An 18,702-nucleotide genomic window follows, 5' to 3' on the forward strand; every position below is an offset into this window, starting at 1 on the left:
CAAGATTACCAGATAACGTAACTGAAAACTATGCATAAAACATAACGTAACATTCAAAATGTTTAAAATTCCTTTTGAGATGTACTAAATCCCTTCTCTATACCAGATGCAGCTTTCTCATTATTATTTTCTGTCTGTATGACTTCCCATTGAGTGGAACAGAGGTAAATTTGGCATGGATTTGTCCTAAATGGCCCTTTTAGCCCCCGCAGCACAAAGTTCAAAAACCCAAGCTGGTTCTTAGCCAGACTGGGTTGACACTGACCTGCCCTTTTCTCATTCTACCGGGGGATTTTGAGAGATGTTTACTTGGGGAAGTTCATGACCCCTGCAAATCTACAACCGCAAGCAACATGGTTTGAGATGAAACATAGCGGAAGTTAGTGGTAAATAGGTTTTCCTCAAGATGATATTTTTCACATGAAAGAGAGAGAATTTGATGAGAGGGCTGTTCACATTTGCTTTTCTCTTGATCTAAACTAAAGCTTTGGGCCGGTCAAAGTAAGGTCATGGATGATGAATCTTCTTAAAAAAAAACGCATCATTGCCCAAGATAGTATGTGTGTCTAAATTCAATAAATCAGAATCTTCAGATGTAAGAGAGCAAGGCCTTGTGTGAAAAGACTTATTAAAGAGGCACTATGCAGCTTTGGGTGTGTCAGATAAGTGAACATTTTCTAAGATATATTCTCATAACTGAATAAAAAACCTTTCCTCCCAGGATAACTGGTTCCCTGTTTGAAGTTAGAAAGCTACCTTAAAAGTTATGCTTTCACTGATGTTGTTTACAGCATAGCAGAGTCCACAGTTTGGTTTAAAAAAAAAATCTAGTCTTACGTTTGGTTCCAGGAGCCTCCAAAAAAATATTTGAATTTATTATGATAGAGTTATGACATACTAAGAATGACATATAGCATATAATGCAGGCTCTGCCAATGTAAACAATTCCCACTACATATAAACTGCACAGTGCACCAAGAGAAGGTTTTTTCACTTGTGAGGAGATCAGTGGAGGTAGAAGACATGGGCAGACAGGAGATTGACATGGCTGGTTCTCCCTAGCCAGTTTGTAAACCATTTACCCTTGTGCTGATCCGACAGGGCAAATATACATCCATGTTCTTTCAGTGTCAGCCAAGATCCCTCAAGCTGACAGGCTGAACAGTGGACCACAGGGACTGACTCTCATCATGAATATTACATTGGCTCTGTTTACATGGCTGCACGTTGCCACCAATAAGGAAGCGCTGCAAAATAGCTAGCATTGACCTTATTGCTACTATTTTTTTGAAACAGTAAACTACTGTACTTTACTCTTATACTTGCACCATTCACCCTGTTCATAATGTCATCTTACTCATTCATCATGTTGATGCATTTTTAATATTGTATTGTTGTTGCATATTTGAAATAAATCATTCATTCATTCATTCATTCATTCACAATATTCACATTAATCTGCTTATATTTAGTCTATATCACACTATTACATTCATTGGCCTACTATTATATTAATTTATTCTTATTCATATACAATCATATGAAAAAGTTTGGGAACCCCTCTCAGCCGGCATTATAATTGACTCTGCTTTCACAAAAAAAATATAAAAGTGGTATGTCTTTAATTTACCAGGAACAGCTAAGTACTGGGATGTTTTCCAAACAAAGATTTTTTGAAAAGCAGTATTTGGTTGTATGAAATAAAATAAAATGTGAAAAACTGGCTGTGCAAAAATATGGGTACCCTTGTGGTTTTGTTGATTGTAATGCCTGTAACAGCATGTAAAACTGATGACTTTAAACGCAAAGTTGGTTGGATTATGTTGTTAAGCCTTGAACCTCATATAATTGTCTGTTTAATCATGAGAAAATGTATTTTAGGTGCCTAAATGCAAGTTGCACTTCTCTTTGACTCTCTGCTGAAGTGAGACAGAATGGGATCATCAAAACAGCTCCCAAAAGATCTTAAAAACAAAGATTATTCATTGTCATGGTTTAGGGGAAGGCTACAAGAAGCTTTCCCAAAGGTTTCAATTGTCAATTTCTACTGTAAGGAACGTTGTCAGGGAATGGAAGGACACGGATTGTGAGAATGGTTGCACACAACCCAAAGATCACCTCCAAAGACCTGCAAGAACATCTGGCTGCAGATTGTGTATCTGTACATGGTTCTACAATTCAGTGCAATTTGCACCAAAACATCTGTATGGCCGGGTGATGAGAAGGAAGCCCTTTCTGCACCCACGCCACAGATACAGTTGCATGGAGTATGCAAAAGCTCATTTAGACAAGCCAGCTTCATATTGGAAGAAAATGCTTTGGACTGATGAGACAAAAATTCAGTTATTTGGTCTTTATAAAAAACAGATGTTTTGGTGCAAATTGCGCTGAATTGTTGAACGATGTACAGATACACAATCTGCAGCCAGATGTTCTTGCAGGTCTTTGGAGGTGATCTGTGGGTGGTGTGCAACCATTCTCACAATCCTCCACCTATGCCGCTGCTGTTTTTTTCTTGGTCTGCCATGCCTGGGTTTAACTGCCACTATGCCTGTGTCCTTCCATTTCCTGACAACGTTCCCTACAGTCGAAATTGACAATTGAAACCTTTGGGAAAGCTTCTTGTAGCCTTCGCCTAAACCATGACAATGAACAATCTTTGTTTTTCAGATCTTTTGGGAGCTGTTTTGATGATCCCATTCTGTTTCACTTCAGCAGAGAGTCAAAGAGAAGTGCAACTTGCATTTAGGCACCTAAAATACATTATCTCATGATTAAACAGACAATTATATGAGGTTCAAGGCTTAACAACATAATCCAACCAACTGTGTGTTTAAAGTCATCAGTTTTACATGCTGTTACAGGCATTAAAATCAACAAAACCACAAGGGTACCCATATTTTTGCACAGCCAGTTTTTCACATTTTATTTTATTTCATACAACCAAATACTGCTTTTCAAAAAATCTTTGTTTGGAAAACATCCCAGTACTTAGCTGTTCCTGGTAAATTAAAGACATACCACTTTTATCTTTTTTTTGTGAAAGCAGAGTCAATTATAATGCCGGCTGAGAGGGGTTCCCAAACTTTTTCATATGACTGTATATATATATATACATATTGATAGATCCACTCATACTCTGCAATTTATTCAGTTTTCTACTACCATGTTTAGCACATCATGAACTTTACTTAGTAACCTACTGGAAATGATTACTCATACATACTTTTTATTTTTCAACTCTAATGCACTTAATTTCATTTTAATACATGTACTGTATATATATATATATATATATATATATATATGGTAGTGGGTGGGTGAGTGTGTGTTGGAGAGCAACAAAGTAAGATGTCATTGTATGGTACAGTGCAACTGCTTGTTAAATGATTATACATATGACATTACATATCTTGGAACTTGTACCTTACCAACAGGCAAATTGGCAAAACAAGTAGTCTTTTCACTTTGACTTATTGTTAACCACTCCTGCTGCAGACTCTCTGCACATCAAGCTTGTTAGTCATTTATGACTAATTGCCAGTTCATGTACGTGGACTAAGAGGGCCGTGGGAAGCAGCAAGGGTCAAGAGGCTATCGGGGCCATGAAAGGAAAAGAAAGGACTTAAGCCACGCTGCCACTTGTCATATTTACACAATATGTTTGAAGAATGGGCCTGGATGTAAAGCTATGGGGAGGGGGGCAGGAAGGTGGTAGGTGCTGCTGCTGGTGTGAGTGTGTATTTGAGGAGAGGGAGAGAAAAAAAGTGTGTGTGTGTGTGTGTGTGTGTGTGTGTGAGTGTGTATGTGTGTGTGTGTGTGTGTGATGTGTGATGTGTGTGTGTGTGATGTGTGTGTGTGGGGTGGGGGGGTCGCCACAGCTGCAGGCCAACAGTTGATCCTGTCCCCGGGAAACAGGATCAGCCAGGTCAGGGCGAGGAGGGGGGCTAAAGGTCAGGACCTCCGGGGGGTGGGGGTGGGGGGGGGGGGGGGGGGGGAACAGACTTCACAAGGAGGTTCATCTTCAAACGTCCCACTGGGGGGAACCGCTATAAGGTTGAGAGAATAAACCACTTTGACCTCCTTTTTCTCTCAGTGCATGCATGGAAGTTATCCCCAGGTGTTTGCTTCAACCTCTTTATTGTTGTCTGACTCGGGGCCGCATGCGCACTCTCACATATGTGCTTACACTCATCCAGACACTGCAGTAGGCATTACCTCCAGGCAGAGTGCAGTACAGTCGGGTTTAAAGTGATATCTTTTGACAAGCGAAAGTTTGGTATTTTAAAATTGTATTCATACGTTCTGACTCTATCACACTCCAAACCGTAAAATGCTAATCACCTTGTGTGTGTGTGTGTGTGTTTGTCTGTGTGTGTGTGTTTGTCTGTGTTTACATAACATGTGAGGTCACACCATGGGAGCAAAGTTCAAAGACTCGTCTGAGTAAAGGAGGTTGATGGAAACATCTGTGAGCATATTTGTCACACCTATCACTATGACTGGTTACAAGTGTTGGCTCGGTATGGCCTCCATGTGAACAAACAAAGCACCTAACGAGAAAAAAGTCACGGAGTAACTCCCATGTAGGTGAAACCCCTTGGCCGAGCACGTCAACGGCTGTCATTAATAAGCTTGTTTGTCAGAGAATAACCCTGCGTTTTAAATAGCATACCCTTTCTTTTTTCTATTATACATACTACAAATGATCATAAAAAGACTCTAGTTAGCATGCAGTAAGCACACAATTGGGACATACTTTTACTTATTTATTTCATCATAACATTGCGCCTTGAACTTGCCTTTTGCTAATACAGTATACCCGTATCATCCTAGTTGTTTTCATACAAAGGCACCATCGATGTGATGTCACTTGCCAAAATAGCATGCTGATTTCAAGACTAAAAATCTCCACCGAATGTGGAAGGGCATCCGGGTATTTTTAAGCATACTAAATCTGACCACATTAATTGGGACATCCTAAATCTTTTTTCTACTATACTAAAATAGCAGAAAGTATTGGAACGCAGGGTAGCATCTGTAACGCCAGGAAATAATTTTTTTTTGCAGGCCTCCTTAGTCCAAACTATGAAATGTCTGTTGTGGGAGTCCTTGGCCCCTTATACAGTTGAGTCATTGGTGTGTGCCTCAGTGTTCAAGCGCTCACATCCTTTTGGCCCTCATGCTGAGGTCAGGAAATCAAAGAGAGAAGGCACAGACAAACGGGCGATTGTCAAGTTTTACACCTTGACCTCGGCTTAAACTTGTGACTCCACCACCCCCCCCCCCCCCCCTCCTTTATGTTCGCCGCCGCCCGCTCCGGCAATCGGGAGGAAATCAAGAGGTTACTGGAGGTTCAAGCCTTGATAAGAATCTCTCCAAATGAAGAAGTTCACCGAGGGGAAAAGGTTAGCGAGAGTTTAAAGAGAGTGCAGTCAGTCATGGGGAGTATTAAATAGAAAAAGGGAAGTTTAGTGGCTGAGGAACTGCGCGCTGCGATTTCAAAAGTGCACTGCAGACAAAAAGCCGTCTGTTCAAGCCCCACACTGGACTTCATATTCAAACCCGTGGAAGAGGGAAGTTTAGCTTGAACTTAGCTTCACCTTTTTTAGTAAGTATCACGCTAAGGGCAATTTTTTTCCCTCCTTTTAAGAGAATGATCACCAAATGGACTATACTTTCTGGGCCGAATATGAATGAAGGTTTAATATGGACCTTACAATATGGTCTAATAAGGGTTGCAAATGAAGGATATGTGTTCCATTTGGTAAAACACATCCTTGGGGCATTGGTTGTACCGTACATCTGGTGACCTCCGTGTGCCCCCCCCTCTCAGTGTCTTTCCTGCCTTTGTTAAAGACTTGGTTAAACACTGAAGTGAACAGCGGACCAGTTCAGAAGCAGAGGTTTATAGAGCAAATACAGAACATCCTCTTAACTCTACTTCATAGAGCAGAGTCTTTGGTTACACAAAGTGCATGTTTGACTTTGATGTTCCTTTTGATTAATAATATTCTACATTAAGAGACAAGACTTTCACATCTTTTTGTGAATTAATAATAGGCTGCATATAAGTGTTGAAAAAGTGGTTAGAATTAAACACAATGTATAAAATAAAATAAATCACTTTAAATACACATTTTTAATGGTTGCAAATCAGATAAGAGCCTTTCTCAGATAACATTGTATTATATCTGATATACTTGCACACATCCCATATTTATTGACAATAAAAGCAAGCCTCTGGATGGAAAACTAGAAAAGAGGAACACATTCATACTAGGTCATGCATTTTAGTACTTTATTTCAGAGATATCAGTGCAAATGAACACCAAAAATGAAAACATAAAAAATGAAATAATGTTCAGGTCTTCACATTGAAAAAAATGAAACACCTTCTTTTTTTTATATATATTTGCTGCTACAAATGTATTTCTTTCGATGCACAATGCAGATCTATGATTGTACGTCAATCCCCCACTATAGCCCCCAAGCTCTTTCACAGAGCTTTGTTAACCAGTAACAGAAAAGAAAATCACAAAAATATTCAATGCACGTTTATTTCACACATTTTTAATCAACTTGCTCAACAGTCTGTTAGGTTATTTAGGGACTGTTCATATTCTAAACGGACCTCTCTCTGTGATAAAAAAAGACCTATTTTAAGACTTGACATTTTCCCCCATCACCAGTAGGGATACACAGGTAGTTCCCATGCGTCTGCATGCAACAGGCAGCAGTGAGGAGAGTCTGACATTACACAACACAGCGCAGGATAGATTATCATTTACCACATAGACACATGCAAAGAACAAACCAACCAAAAAAAAAAGATGGGCATAGCATCCTCTGCCTTTGTATGTACACTTGTACGCATATAATTCATATTTACATGTCAGGGCATTAAAAACTAGGGTAATATCTTTTTCTTAAACATTACAAAATAGTCATCTTTCATACTGAAAGTACTATTTACACAAATATATTTAACCATTGTGAAAATGTATTAATAATCGAAGAGACGTACTTCATAGGTATTATGTATTAAAAAGATCACAAGACAAAATGGATAGAGCGGTGTGTAAAGTGAACTGAAAAGAATACAGTACAATCAAAATTAGGAGCTAGATACCAGATATCCCACAAGACACCAACATGTCTTGGTGATTATTCAGGGGGCAGGTACACATATCCAGCTGTTTTAAAAAATCAAAGATGTACCTGTGGCCTTCTCTCAATTTTCATGCAATTCTTTTGACATTTTATGAGTTAAGAGACTGCCACAAAAGAAACTAAATGTCCATAAACCACAACAGTTAAGAAATGATGGAAAAAATAATCACCAACTGTCAAATCCTCGACAGATAACAATACTGACATTTCTTTATTACATGCCATTAAAATATCCTGGAAAAAGACACTGGGGGACTCAGCTTCGATAGTGCAAACTCTGGGTGCTCATTTACAAAAAATGGAGAGAAAAAAGCCAATTGCTTCTGGCTCAAAATGTTTTTGTTTGCATGAAGAAAAGTGGTGCGGGTTTACCCTATGATGGTAAGATACCTTTCTCAGTCACTGCAGCCTTTTCGACTGTTGCTCTAGAAACCTGCTTACATACAGTTGCTCAACTGTAAGCACCACACATGCTCAGGTTGACCCATCTGCTAAAAAAACTGCACAATCTGCAAACACACCAACCCTGAATTTGCACTGTCGAAAAGGTCCCTCCAAATTTCAATTGAAAAGAAAAGCATAATTCAATGATTTGTGACCATTCAAAACTTCCATTGACGTACTCTTACTCCATTGGTAATTATTATCACACCATGAATCTTGAGGAAAAGCCAGACACAGCATCCATCATGGTAGAAAATCCTCACTACAGTGGGAATGTTGTTTTCAAGGTTCTCCTTCGGATGAATTTGTCATCTATATTGTTTTAATAGACCACTGTGTCTGCCCTAGAAATGACTTTATTTGGAATCTTATCTAAAATTGATGGTACTTTGTCTATCTGAAAATGTTCTGATGGGAGAAAATAAATAAGTGTCCACTGAACTGAGTGCTAGCATTTTTGGAGTCATCAATAATAAATGTTGCCTGAAATGTTCTTTCTAAATGTTTTATGGCGGTCAACAAAGAGGAATAAGATAGTGATATGTGTATCATTTTCGAAAAATAACAAATGTTAAACAAGACCCAATTGTAAAGGAGGACTTCATACCGGACAAAATGAACTATGTTCTGCATGATAATCATTGATGGGAAAGGTCAAATTTGTGACAGTTGTGTAGTTTTGTTTGAATCTAGTAGACATTTTGCTAACACAGACCTGTTTTGGACCGTTCCATGACCTCACTTTTTAAAATTGAGGGGGAAAAATGCAAGTATTCCATTCTTTGTTATTTGTCTCATCAAACCAATTTGGCAAGTCATTAAAAAAAAAAAAAAAAAAGGAAAAAAAGTGTCTATGAATTCGATTCCATTTTTTCTGTAGTTGATACAACTTCTATTCAGATGACTGGCTCAGCCCCTGGCTCTCATGGCTGTGCTTGTCATTATGGGTTGGTGATTGTGGGTCGGAGCTCAGACTGTGTTCATAGGCATGCATGTCACTGATTGGCTCTTCTTTAACTCTGACCAGAGAGTGAGTTCCCTCTGCCTGCTCCCTCACCTCCTTCCTCAGCTGAATGCTGCCCTTTTGCAACATGTAATAGAGGATGGGGTTAGAGCGCGAGAGCCTTGGAGAGTCCAGGTTTGAGTCACAGCCCTCTTCCTCCTCATTCTCCTGACCACTCCACCTCACAGGGCTCTCGGGCTCCTGTTTGACTAGAGTAGGGGGGTCCCGTTTTTGAGTGATTTGCCATGGAGCTGGGTGGTGGCTCCATGGGGTGCGGATAGGACCGTCAGTTGTAGGTGGGGTGGGCAGTGGTCTGATATTGCTCAGTAGCCCTGAGTTGAGGGAACCATGGGGGTGCCAGCTGGGCATGTGGAGGAAGCTGTGATTAGGGGAAGGCTGACTGAGAACACTGCCATTGGCCTTACCATTGGCCTGCAGGACAGAAGGACTGGGCGTCCCCCGGGGCTGCTGGGACAGCTCCTTCAGGCAGTTGTCAGAGAGCAGCAGCTGTTTGAGCACATTGAAGCCCCGACTCTCTCTGGTGAGGGGTTCAATTGGTGGGCTCCTGGGTGGAGCCTCCTCTTCCTTCGGACTCCTCTGCTGCTCTGGCTCTTCCCGAACAGCGGAAGAGGCATAAAAGTTCATGTCGCCACTGTCCCCTGCTCGTAGAGAGCCAGTATTGTTCAAACTATCAGTCCGATCAGAGCAGAGGCGTCTCTTCTTAGGACTGGGGCTTAGATAATCCCTCTGTTCCTCTTTAACCTGCATGGGCTGTGACTCAGTCTGCATAGCAGCACTGGTATAGTAGGTAGCAGTCTGTTGTTTAAGCAACTGGCTAAGGAGGCCATATTTTGCTATGACCTCTGCAGGCCGTGGTTCCGTTTTAAAGTCCTGCTGACAGTCTGAGTGGGGGCTATTCTTCTCATAGCCCCTATGTCTCTTTCTGCCACTGAAGTCCTCAGAGATGGCCGGTGATGGTCCCACCTCCTCTGTGATCTCTGTTTTGACCTTTATGTCCAAAGGGGACCCATTGGAGCTGTCGCAGATGGTGGACGCAGCAGGGCTCTTCTCGAAGCAAGCCGCCGCCATCTCAACACTCCTCCTGCCACTACAACTGGGCCTGTCTTTGCGGCTGACTGTAGCAGTGGTTGAGCCTGTTCCTAGGAGGAGCTGGAGCACGGTGCGACGCTCTAGAAGGTTCTCAATCTGAGATGGAGGAGAAGCTTCCTTCTGACTGAACGGTGTGCCACTGCCTGAGGGTCTGTCGGAGAGTGGAGTGGTGGTGGTCCTGTGGATTGGAGCATTGAGCCTTTCCAATAGGGCAAGAGGCCTGCTGTCATCCAGCTCCTGACCTTTGCTGGAGGGGATGGGTGGGGAGGAAGAAGCTGTGCCACACTGCGCCAGATTCTGTAACAGTTTACTGGCACTAAAGGCAGGCTCTGAAGCCTTCTCAGCAGGGAAGGCTTTAGATTTACACAAATCCAGTGGGCTGGACTGGACATGGGGGGAGGGGGAGGAATAGGGGGATATTGCGCCGCTTGGGTCACGACTAAGGGGGTACTTAGGCTGTGTTGGGGCTACAGGCCTATCTATGGGGCTTTTTATCCTGGTCTCTTCCCAGGGTGCCAGTCCCTTTTGGTGGCTTCGAGACATGGTGACCATAGATATATCAAGAGGAGAATCCAGTCTACCTGCACTTTTATTAATCATCTCATTATTTCGGCGCTCAAGCAGAAGCTGCATGAGGGTGAGCTTGGGGTGGGATTTTAGGTCTGTGCTCATTTCGGGCTCCTTTTTCATGGGCACCTTTGATCCTGATGGCTCTGGCTTCCACTTGTTGATAAGGGATTCCGTTAGTTTGTCCAGGGAGGATGTAGAGATAGAGGAGGAGGAAGAAGGAATAGCAGTGGAAACAGAGGAGACAACAGTAGATGGTGGTGAGAAGGTTCTGGCAGAGGGTTGAGCAGAAGCTTGGGGAGAGAATGGGACTGGGGTGGAAGAAAATACTGTAGTAAAAGAAGAAGTTGGAGAAGAGAAGGAGGAAGAGGGCGTGGTGGTTTTGTGCCCTGTGTCTTGTGTATTGGCCCGGCCTCTCATGGAGAGGTCAATTGGAGAGCAACTTGAATGGTAACTCTCTGCATCACTGCTGTCCTTGGGCAGACTCCTGTCCTGGGTGGAGCATTCGCTGTCCGATGTGACCGTGGAAGAGCCACTTGGCGGCAGAATGCCACAGCTCTCTTCCAGGTGCCCATTCTTGGTCAGCTGTTTCTGGTTGTTGTGGTTGTTAAGTAGCAGCAGGAGCAAGCTGCTGCATGTCTGGGGGGGCCGGGTTGGACGTGAGTCAAAGCCTCGTTTCTCCTTTGGTGGTTGGCTAACAGTGTGGTTTAGAGCATGTGAGGGAGTGGGCGGGGAATGGGAGCTTTGGCTGTGGCCGCGCAGCATGGAGGGGCTCTGCGGACTGGACAGGGCCATTCGAGGGAGTGTAGTTGTTATTGTCGTTGTTGTCATTCCATTTTGGGTTGTTAAGGAGCTTAGCGTGTCTGGGCTCCCAGGCAGAGTCCCTTCGACACTAGGTGGCCTTTTAATATCCGGGCCATACTGCTGGTTTGCCATGGCGGCTAGTCTCTCACTGGCAGACCTTCCTGAGAGCTGGGCTTTGAGCGCATGCTCTCTGGAGTACTGCTGGAGATGGGCTTCACTGGAGAGCAGCAGGGCCAGTTGACTGCAGGCCACACTGGGCTTGGGTGAGGGGGCTGGACTGGAACGGATTTTCACCATGTTAGCTACTGCTTTCAGACGCTCCGCACAGGACACCGATTCTGAAGCTGCAGTGGGAGCAGAGGGAGGTGTGGCGCTGTGTGCCGAGCGAGGCGATTCCGGGGGTCTGTCCTGACTCTGTCCACGGCGACTGTAAGGTGTGTTGCTGTGATTCTGAAGTTTGCTCTTCCTCATTAGTCCCTTCAAGCGACTGGAGGCCGTCCCATATACAGGAAGTGGCTCCTTGTCTGCAGGCGGTGCCTTGGAGGGAGAGGAACACTCACTGGGGGGTTTAGTAGAGTGCTGAGACATTGCCACACTCTGAAGCCGCGAGCTGAATGACTGAAGCAGGGAAGCCAACAGGGTGCTTTCTCCAGCATGAGGGGATCCCTCTAGTGCTCCGTTTTGTAGGCCTCCCCCTTGGCCATTCAGCTCCATTGGGGGTGAACTCATCCGCTGGTTCACTGGATCATTCCAGGTCCCGGAGCGTAACAGGCGGGCCTTCTTAAGGTGCTGCGAGGAACCTAGTGTGGGCCCATTGTTTCCAGCCTTGGGAGCTGTTGGGCCATGGTTGGGCAATTGAAAGGGCCCACCAACCTTGTCGCCCTGCTCCTGGTTGCTGTGGGCAGCCTCAGACCTCCCGCTTGCCGTGGCCCCAGGCCCGGCTACCACTGGATGCATCAGTAAACCTTCTAGATAAGTTAGAACAGCTGAATCCTTGTGTGTCTCAGGGCCAGGCTCCTCCCCATGAGTCATGTTCAATACTAGGATCCCCTCGTATGGTCCACCACTGCTACTGGGAAACAAATGTCCACTAGGTCATCTGGTTGATGGTGGCATGTACTACCCAAATACCAAAAAGAGGGCAGGCAATTGCCTGCAGGGAACAGAAGGATGCACCGTCCCTCTCTGTAGTGGGTCACAGTCAGCACTGTGGTGAAACGACAACCATGGTTGGAGGCAGTCTGGGGCAGGTGGTCCTCCTAGGCATTGTTATATGCCTTTAAACACCGTGGGATACCAGAAGGCCCAGCTCCAGGCTTATGTGAGTAGAAAGCGAGGAGTCAGCGGGATTTTGCCACACAGATGTTGACACATTCCATGGCTGTGGATGTTCGGGATGTGAATCCTGAAGCCTGGCTGGGGTTCCGTCTGTGGCGGCTTTCAGCTTTGCAGATCTCACATGGGGGACCTATGGTAGTAAATGATGGAAAAAAGAGGGAGGGAGGGAGGGAGGGAGGGAGAGAGAGATGGTAGGGGAGAAGAAGAGGAGAGAAATGGAGAAACTGTGTGAGAATCAGGGATTTGCACAGCACCATATCACATTCATTTCACCACCTCATCTGCCATCTCTGTTACTTAGCAACATTTCAGATTGACTGCACACGGCTCCTTCCCCTTTCTGCACTCTCCCCCTCGCAGCCACCGAACAGACGACAAATGCAGATTAGGCCTGATTGGATACAAATTGAAAATTCAAGCCCACTACCTTGAAAACATTCAGGTCGTGAGCTGTAAACCCCTCACAGCGATGTCTTTCAAAAGTGAAGAGCCTTATGAGAGCTGTGAATAATTTCATATGCAGTTTGTCATTTCAGTGGATTAGCCCCCCCCCCCACCCCCCTCCCAGACACACTTCCTCCTCTTTATGCACTTGAGCAGCGACTCGCACAATGTAACCCTTGGTCTGCCATAGAGAAGGATCTAACCCCAAAATGCCCACAAGTTAGTATTCAAGCATTCATTCCCACAAACATGAAATGTCTATTGACATGTTTACACTCAAACATACACAGAGTGAGTGAAAATCGTTCTGGTGGCTACTCAGTCTCATCACTCTTTAATAACACCTGGCTTGCGTTGAATCTGTCTCCAAGCTTAGCTCATCTTAGCCTGAATTGTTTTCAAATCAAAAGAGAGGAGAAAAACATGAACTGACTTGATGTGATGTAAGTCGTGTTTATGGGGTACTGTACAAAGGCGGTGGAAAATCCAACCAAGAATACAGCTAACAGACAAGCTGCATTTGACTGTCAACTCTGTGTGTTTTTTTGTTTTTGTTGGGGTGTGTATTGAGGGGTGGGGGCCGGGTGGCTTCAGAATCAGGTGTACCTGTCACACCAAACCACTGTCATGAGGGCAGCGCCGGTGACACTGGGGGTGAGCATTGTGCCAGTTGCCATGACAGTGTCAGCGGTGCTGCCCTGGGAGACCTCTGCTCTGAACCCTGTCAGCGTGGTTTCCGTGGATACAGGACACCTCCGACAGTCCTGGCCGCATCCCATAAAGGTTAATTAATACAGAGTTTCCACCTCGCCTCAGCTGCTGTCCGTGTCCTTTCCCCCGATGCCGTCCTCACCTTTAGTGTCCGCTGAGTGGACCGACATAGCAGGTCACACAACAGGACAGCAGCCCTTGATTATGACCAAAAGGCCATGGCAACCCCACAACAGCCACTGGTCTAAATACTTCACGGAGAGCAGTAGCAACTGGGCCAAAAACAACAAGGCAGCAGGCCGCCAATCAGGCTGAAATCCATCCCGATGGCCAAGGTCCACAGGTTGTCATGACAGTGAGGCTAACAAGGTGGCCACTTTAAAGCAACCTTGAAAATGAACTGGGATTAGAAGCTGGATTTAAGTTGATCAGTGAACGATTAAGTCTGAGTGGCAGTAGGAAAACAATCAGCTTGATCATTTAGAATAAAAAACAAAGTTCCAGGGGGGTTGATAAAATGCTGTTTGGCATTGTACAAAATAGAATAACTTCACTGAGATTGGCCCCTCAGCGTCAATTACAGTTCAAGGTCATTTCTAAGCTGTTGGCCTACATCTGACAACAATAAAAGCCAACCTGGTCCTACTAGGCCATCTGACGTCTGTTGTCATGCTAATCTTAGATGCTCTGGATTAGTGCTATTTTCCCGCCAGTAAGCTTAACACAATCATAATAGACTGCTCTGTTACACCACACTTGAACAGCAGAGTAAACATGTGAATATGTTTACCTTCAGAGCAACATGGCAAAGTACCACCCACCCCAGGTAATGAAAAATATATAAATGGAAAAGTTACACTGACACACTTTCAACATGGGAAATTCTGCTAATCTCCCCGCTGCTGGCAGTGAACCTTTGGAATTACATCTGAACTTGTCAACTTGTTTTTGCCCAAAGTAACTTCCATACAGAGCGGACGAGGCAGTGCAGGGACGTGACACTGCACTAATAGTTTCTTTACGGCAGGACTACCGCATTCACTATCTCCGTCGAGTACGAATAACTCTTCAAAACAAAGTGGGGACCTTCAGGCTCTTGAGAGACATGTAATGACAGAGCTGGTGTCAAAAAGGCCCTACTACAGCAAGGGCAAGAAAAAATATGTTCCCCTCAGTGACAGAGCTCTGTTAACAAACAAATGACCTTAATATAGGGAAAAGCTGTCCTCTATACCGAGAGCCCCCCTAAAGCACACAGCCCTCCTCCTCCCTTCCTCTCGCTCAGAATGTGTGCATTACTATTACATTATCTCCCCCGGTGTATACATTCAAAATGACCTTACACATCTGTTAACATGTCATCTCGTTGGCGGTGGCACCCAAAAAGCGTGACCTCCACCCCCCCTCCCTCCCCCTACTGTGGGACACCACACACACACAGCACCAATGAGGCTGCTCAACGGTTTCTGTGGTGATTATCCATTATCCTTGACAATGTCAGCCAATGACAGAGGCCCGGCACCATTCTAAAGTGATTTTTACCCCGTACAGTCGGACACGTAGATGTGAGAGGGGAGGGCAAGTGATGGGGAGGGGTGAAAGCTTCATCATCCTCTGGCTGGTTGGCTCTTCATCTATTTCTCTCTCTCTCTCTCTCTATGTTCTGCCCATCTTGTACTTAAAAAAGACACAAGGAAACAGGAAAGGTCACTGTGTTCTCAACATGTTCCTAAGATAGACAATATTACCGGGAAGACATAAACATTTGCTGATACAGATGCCGTGGATTAGATCTCAAAATGTGACCATTGTTTCCTCCACTGAACACCACTCCACTCACCACACACAGGCACTGAACACACTTGTGGAGGATGGTATGCGTGTCATACAGCTTCTTGTTTTAATCTTAAAAGGGTGAGCTTTACTAAATGACCTTCATTGTCAGGAATGGTAATCCATTTAAGCCATTTAAAATGTATGAGAGCAAACAAAAGAATTAAAAAGGGGAAGAGCCAAAGGAGTGGCAGTTAAAGTCAAGGTCATTCGTGCCGCCAAGGCTTTTTCCACTTGATGCAACAGCTGGTGTCCATGCAAAGCTCTGGGCGTTAATAAAAAGTGACAATGCTGCCCGAGCGGTGTGTATTACTAATGTCTGACACCAGCCTGGCAGATGTGTTCTCCCTGCATTTAAGGGGAGTCAAGGTTAAAAGAATTTAAAAAGGAGAGGCGATGCCTAAACACTATTATATCATGTAATCTGCAGCCAGGGCCTGCTGCACATGCTCAACAGGGTGGCTCACTTACACATGAGGCGTGACCGCTATTTGTAAATTCAATATGGCCTGACATGATTAAATAAGACAAAACAGAAGCTACCTGACCAACACTGGTTGTTTTCCGAGCCCTTTCCACATAGTAAATGAGTGCACCCGGAGGAAAGTGGAATTAAAAAAAGCTCTTGTTCACCTTGAGAAGAGGTAAACAAGTGAACAACATGCTAGTGAAACAGCAGGGGAGACAGAGCAAGGAGATGTTTTTTGCAGATAAGTCAATCAGGACAAAATAATACTGAAATGCCATACACGGACACATGCGCGCCCACACACAATGAGAACTAGGGCACTCTGACCCACTTCTTAGGATGCATTGACCGAACCAGTCATGCATAGATAGCACACATGCCTCCATGTGCGCACACACAACTAAACCACGGATGTACCCAACACATACAGTCCCCTCCAATAGTATTGGAACGGTGAGGCCAATTCCTTTATTTTTGCTGTAGACTGGAAACATTTGGGTTTGACACCAAAAGATGAATATGAGACAATAGAGTTCATCAGGGGCAAGAAGTGGAAGGTTTTTTCAATCTCCAGACTTAAACCCTATAGAGCATGCATGTTACCTGCTAAAAAGGAGACCGAAGGGAGTAACCCCCCAAAACAAACAGCAACTGAATGAGGCTGCGGTGAAAGCCTGGAAAAGCATCACAAAAGAAGAATGCAAAAGTTTGGTGATGTCAATGGGTCACAGGCTTGATGCAGTTATTGCAAGTAAAGTATTTGCGACAAAATATTACGGTTTATTCACTTTAATTTATTTAAAGTCTATCTGTTACAATACTTTTGCTTGCCTAAAGATTTGGCGTTCCTTTTCAAAAAATGCTATCTTCTAAGTTGTGTATCGGATCCAGATGTTAATACCTGGAAATGAAAGCTGAAATTGTCTCATATTCATCGTTGGGTGTCAAACCCAAATGTCTCCAGTCTACAGCAAAAATAAAGGAATTGGCCTCACCGTTCCAATACTATAGAAGGGGACTGTATAAGGAAATGTGATACATAAATGCTGAAAAGTCAGAGCTCTTTTATTAAGTAGCACAGATGATCCATTGGGGGGGGGGGGGGGGGGGAAATCATCCTTATACTTGGAGTTACTTGAGTGTGAGGAACAGTGTGTGACAGATGAAAGCTAACATTTCAGACATGGACAAAATGGGACTGGAATGCCTTAGTTCTTGGCCCTGCATCTGGCCCTTGGATGTGCAGCGCGGGGGCGGATTTTTTTGACTTCATCTGTACTCATCATCAGTACAGAGAGTTCTTGGGGTTGAGAGAAAGAGAGAGCTTGAGAGAGAGAGCTTGAGAGAGAGAGAGAGAAAGAGAGAGAAAGAGAGAGAGGGAGCATGGAGGAATTTATGCACACTGATGAGTCATCTTAAGCGCTTCAGAGCCCAGCTGACTGGCAGACGACCCGGCCAAAAACTAGCCAGTGCAATGATGTTGTCAGTGAGAGCACTGTATCACAGGGCCCTGGACAGTCTCCCCCCCCCATTGCCTTATACATGCCCAGGCAGGCTTTGCATGGCTGGTGCTTACAAAAATGTTTGTGTCCATATAGTAAATATTTGTGTGCCATTTGGAAGAGACCCACCCAAGGGCCATTTCCTGAGTGGCTGAAAAAATGACTGCATCAATTAAAAACACACACACTCACATTCCTTTTCTTAATGAGCCGTGCCCACCATCCATCCATACCTGATTCATTTCTATTGGGCTCAGAGGTAATCTTCCGCTCGCAATCGTCTGTCCAAAATGGTCGCTCATTTCCCGGCCCTAAACAACACACATTTCCCATTTGTAAACACTGGTGCCGGAAATAGGAACAGCTGATTGCCCTGTGGCCACGCACGCCAAAAGGCAGAGGCTAGGGCTCTCCAAAGCAGACTGCAGTGGTGATGTCTGAGGGAAATGGGCCACTTTGCAATGGAGATCAAATGTCCCACTGTCAGGCTGCCCTAAAAGCTAGGATAAAAACCAGCTAAAAAAGCTTGGCCTTTTAAATGAATCATTTCCATAATATCCTTGGCATCAAGCCCTGAAGAAGGCTATTGCCGTGAGTCAGCAAGATGTTTGCCTTTTATAGGGTTAACAACAGTACTGCTTTTTCTTCGTACAATTGTGAGTAATTTGGTTACGGTCCGGAGTATAAATGGTGTGCGACAGAGGTCTAAGTGACAGAAAAAGAAGAGGACATATCTCTCTGCTATCATTTTGCCTTTTGATAATGCTTCCATTGACCTACTTTCTAGTTTTCAAATCATCCTAATGCTCTGACTGAGGGTGGAGAATGACACTAGTGGGTACAGTGGGTTGTGAAGGGACATTCCAATATAATTGTCAAAAAAAACTGTTTGTTTTCTGTTTACTTCAGTAAGAAATAGTCGTATATTCAAAGTGACACAATTAAGGGAATCTTTTAAATCAATTAAATACACTCATCCCAATAAAGTACAATACAATTATGTGTAACCTTTTCGGAGAAAATCTCTCAAGCAGTACGAATCCAGTTGGCAAGGCAGAGCTGAGCACATGCCAACAAACAGGAGACTTCAATCAGATTAGCCTTACACCTGGCCCTGGTGCCCAAACCAGTAGTCAGTCACAGAGCACTAAACAGCTTCACTCATACTAATTTCATGACTGTCTCAGAAACTAAATGAACATCTAAGTTAAGAAACAAAACCAACTTTAAATACAAGTTTGTAACTTGGCAATAAAGTGTCCATACCGTGTTAACTTCCAATCGTATAATCCAACTAAGAAAAT

At 44.2% G+C, this 18,702-nt stretch overlaps 1 protein-coding gene across 1 annotated transcript; it reads right to left on the bottom strand.

Moving 5' to 3' along the window:
* Positions 1 to 7,912: 7,912 nt before the first annotated feature.
* Positions 7,913 to 12,133, bottom strand: nrip1b (nuclear receptor interacting protein 1b; the record flags this gene model as incomplete). Its single annotated transcript, XM_080040549.1, has 1 exon — positions 7,913 to 12,133. The coding sequence occupies one exon, from the start codon at positions 12,131 to 12,133 to the stop codon at positions 8,510 to 8,512; it is 3,624 nt and encodes a 1,207-aa protein (XP_079896675.1). The 3' UTR covers positions 7,913 to 8,509.
* Positions 12,134 to 18,702: the final 6,569 nt, after the last annotated feature.

The sequence above is a fragment of the Ammodytes marinus genome (genome assembly GCF_949987685.1).
Source record: "Ammodytes marinus genome assembly, chromosome: 14".
In the NCBI taxonomy this organism is placed as follows: domain Eukaryota; kingdom Metazoa; phylum Chordata; class Actinopteri; order Uranoscopiformes; family Ammodytidae; genus Ammodytes; species Ammodytes marinus.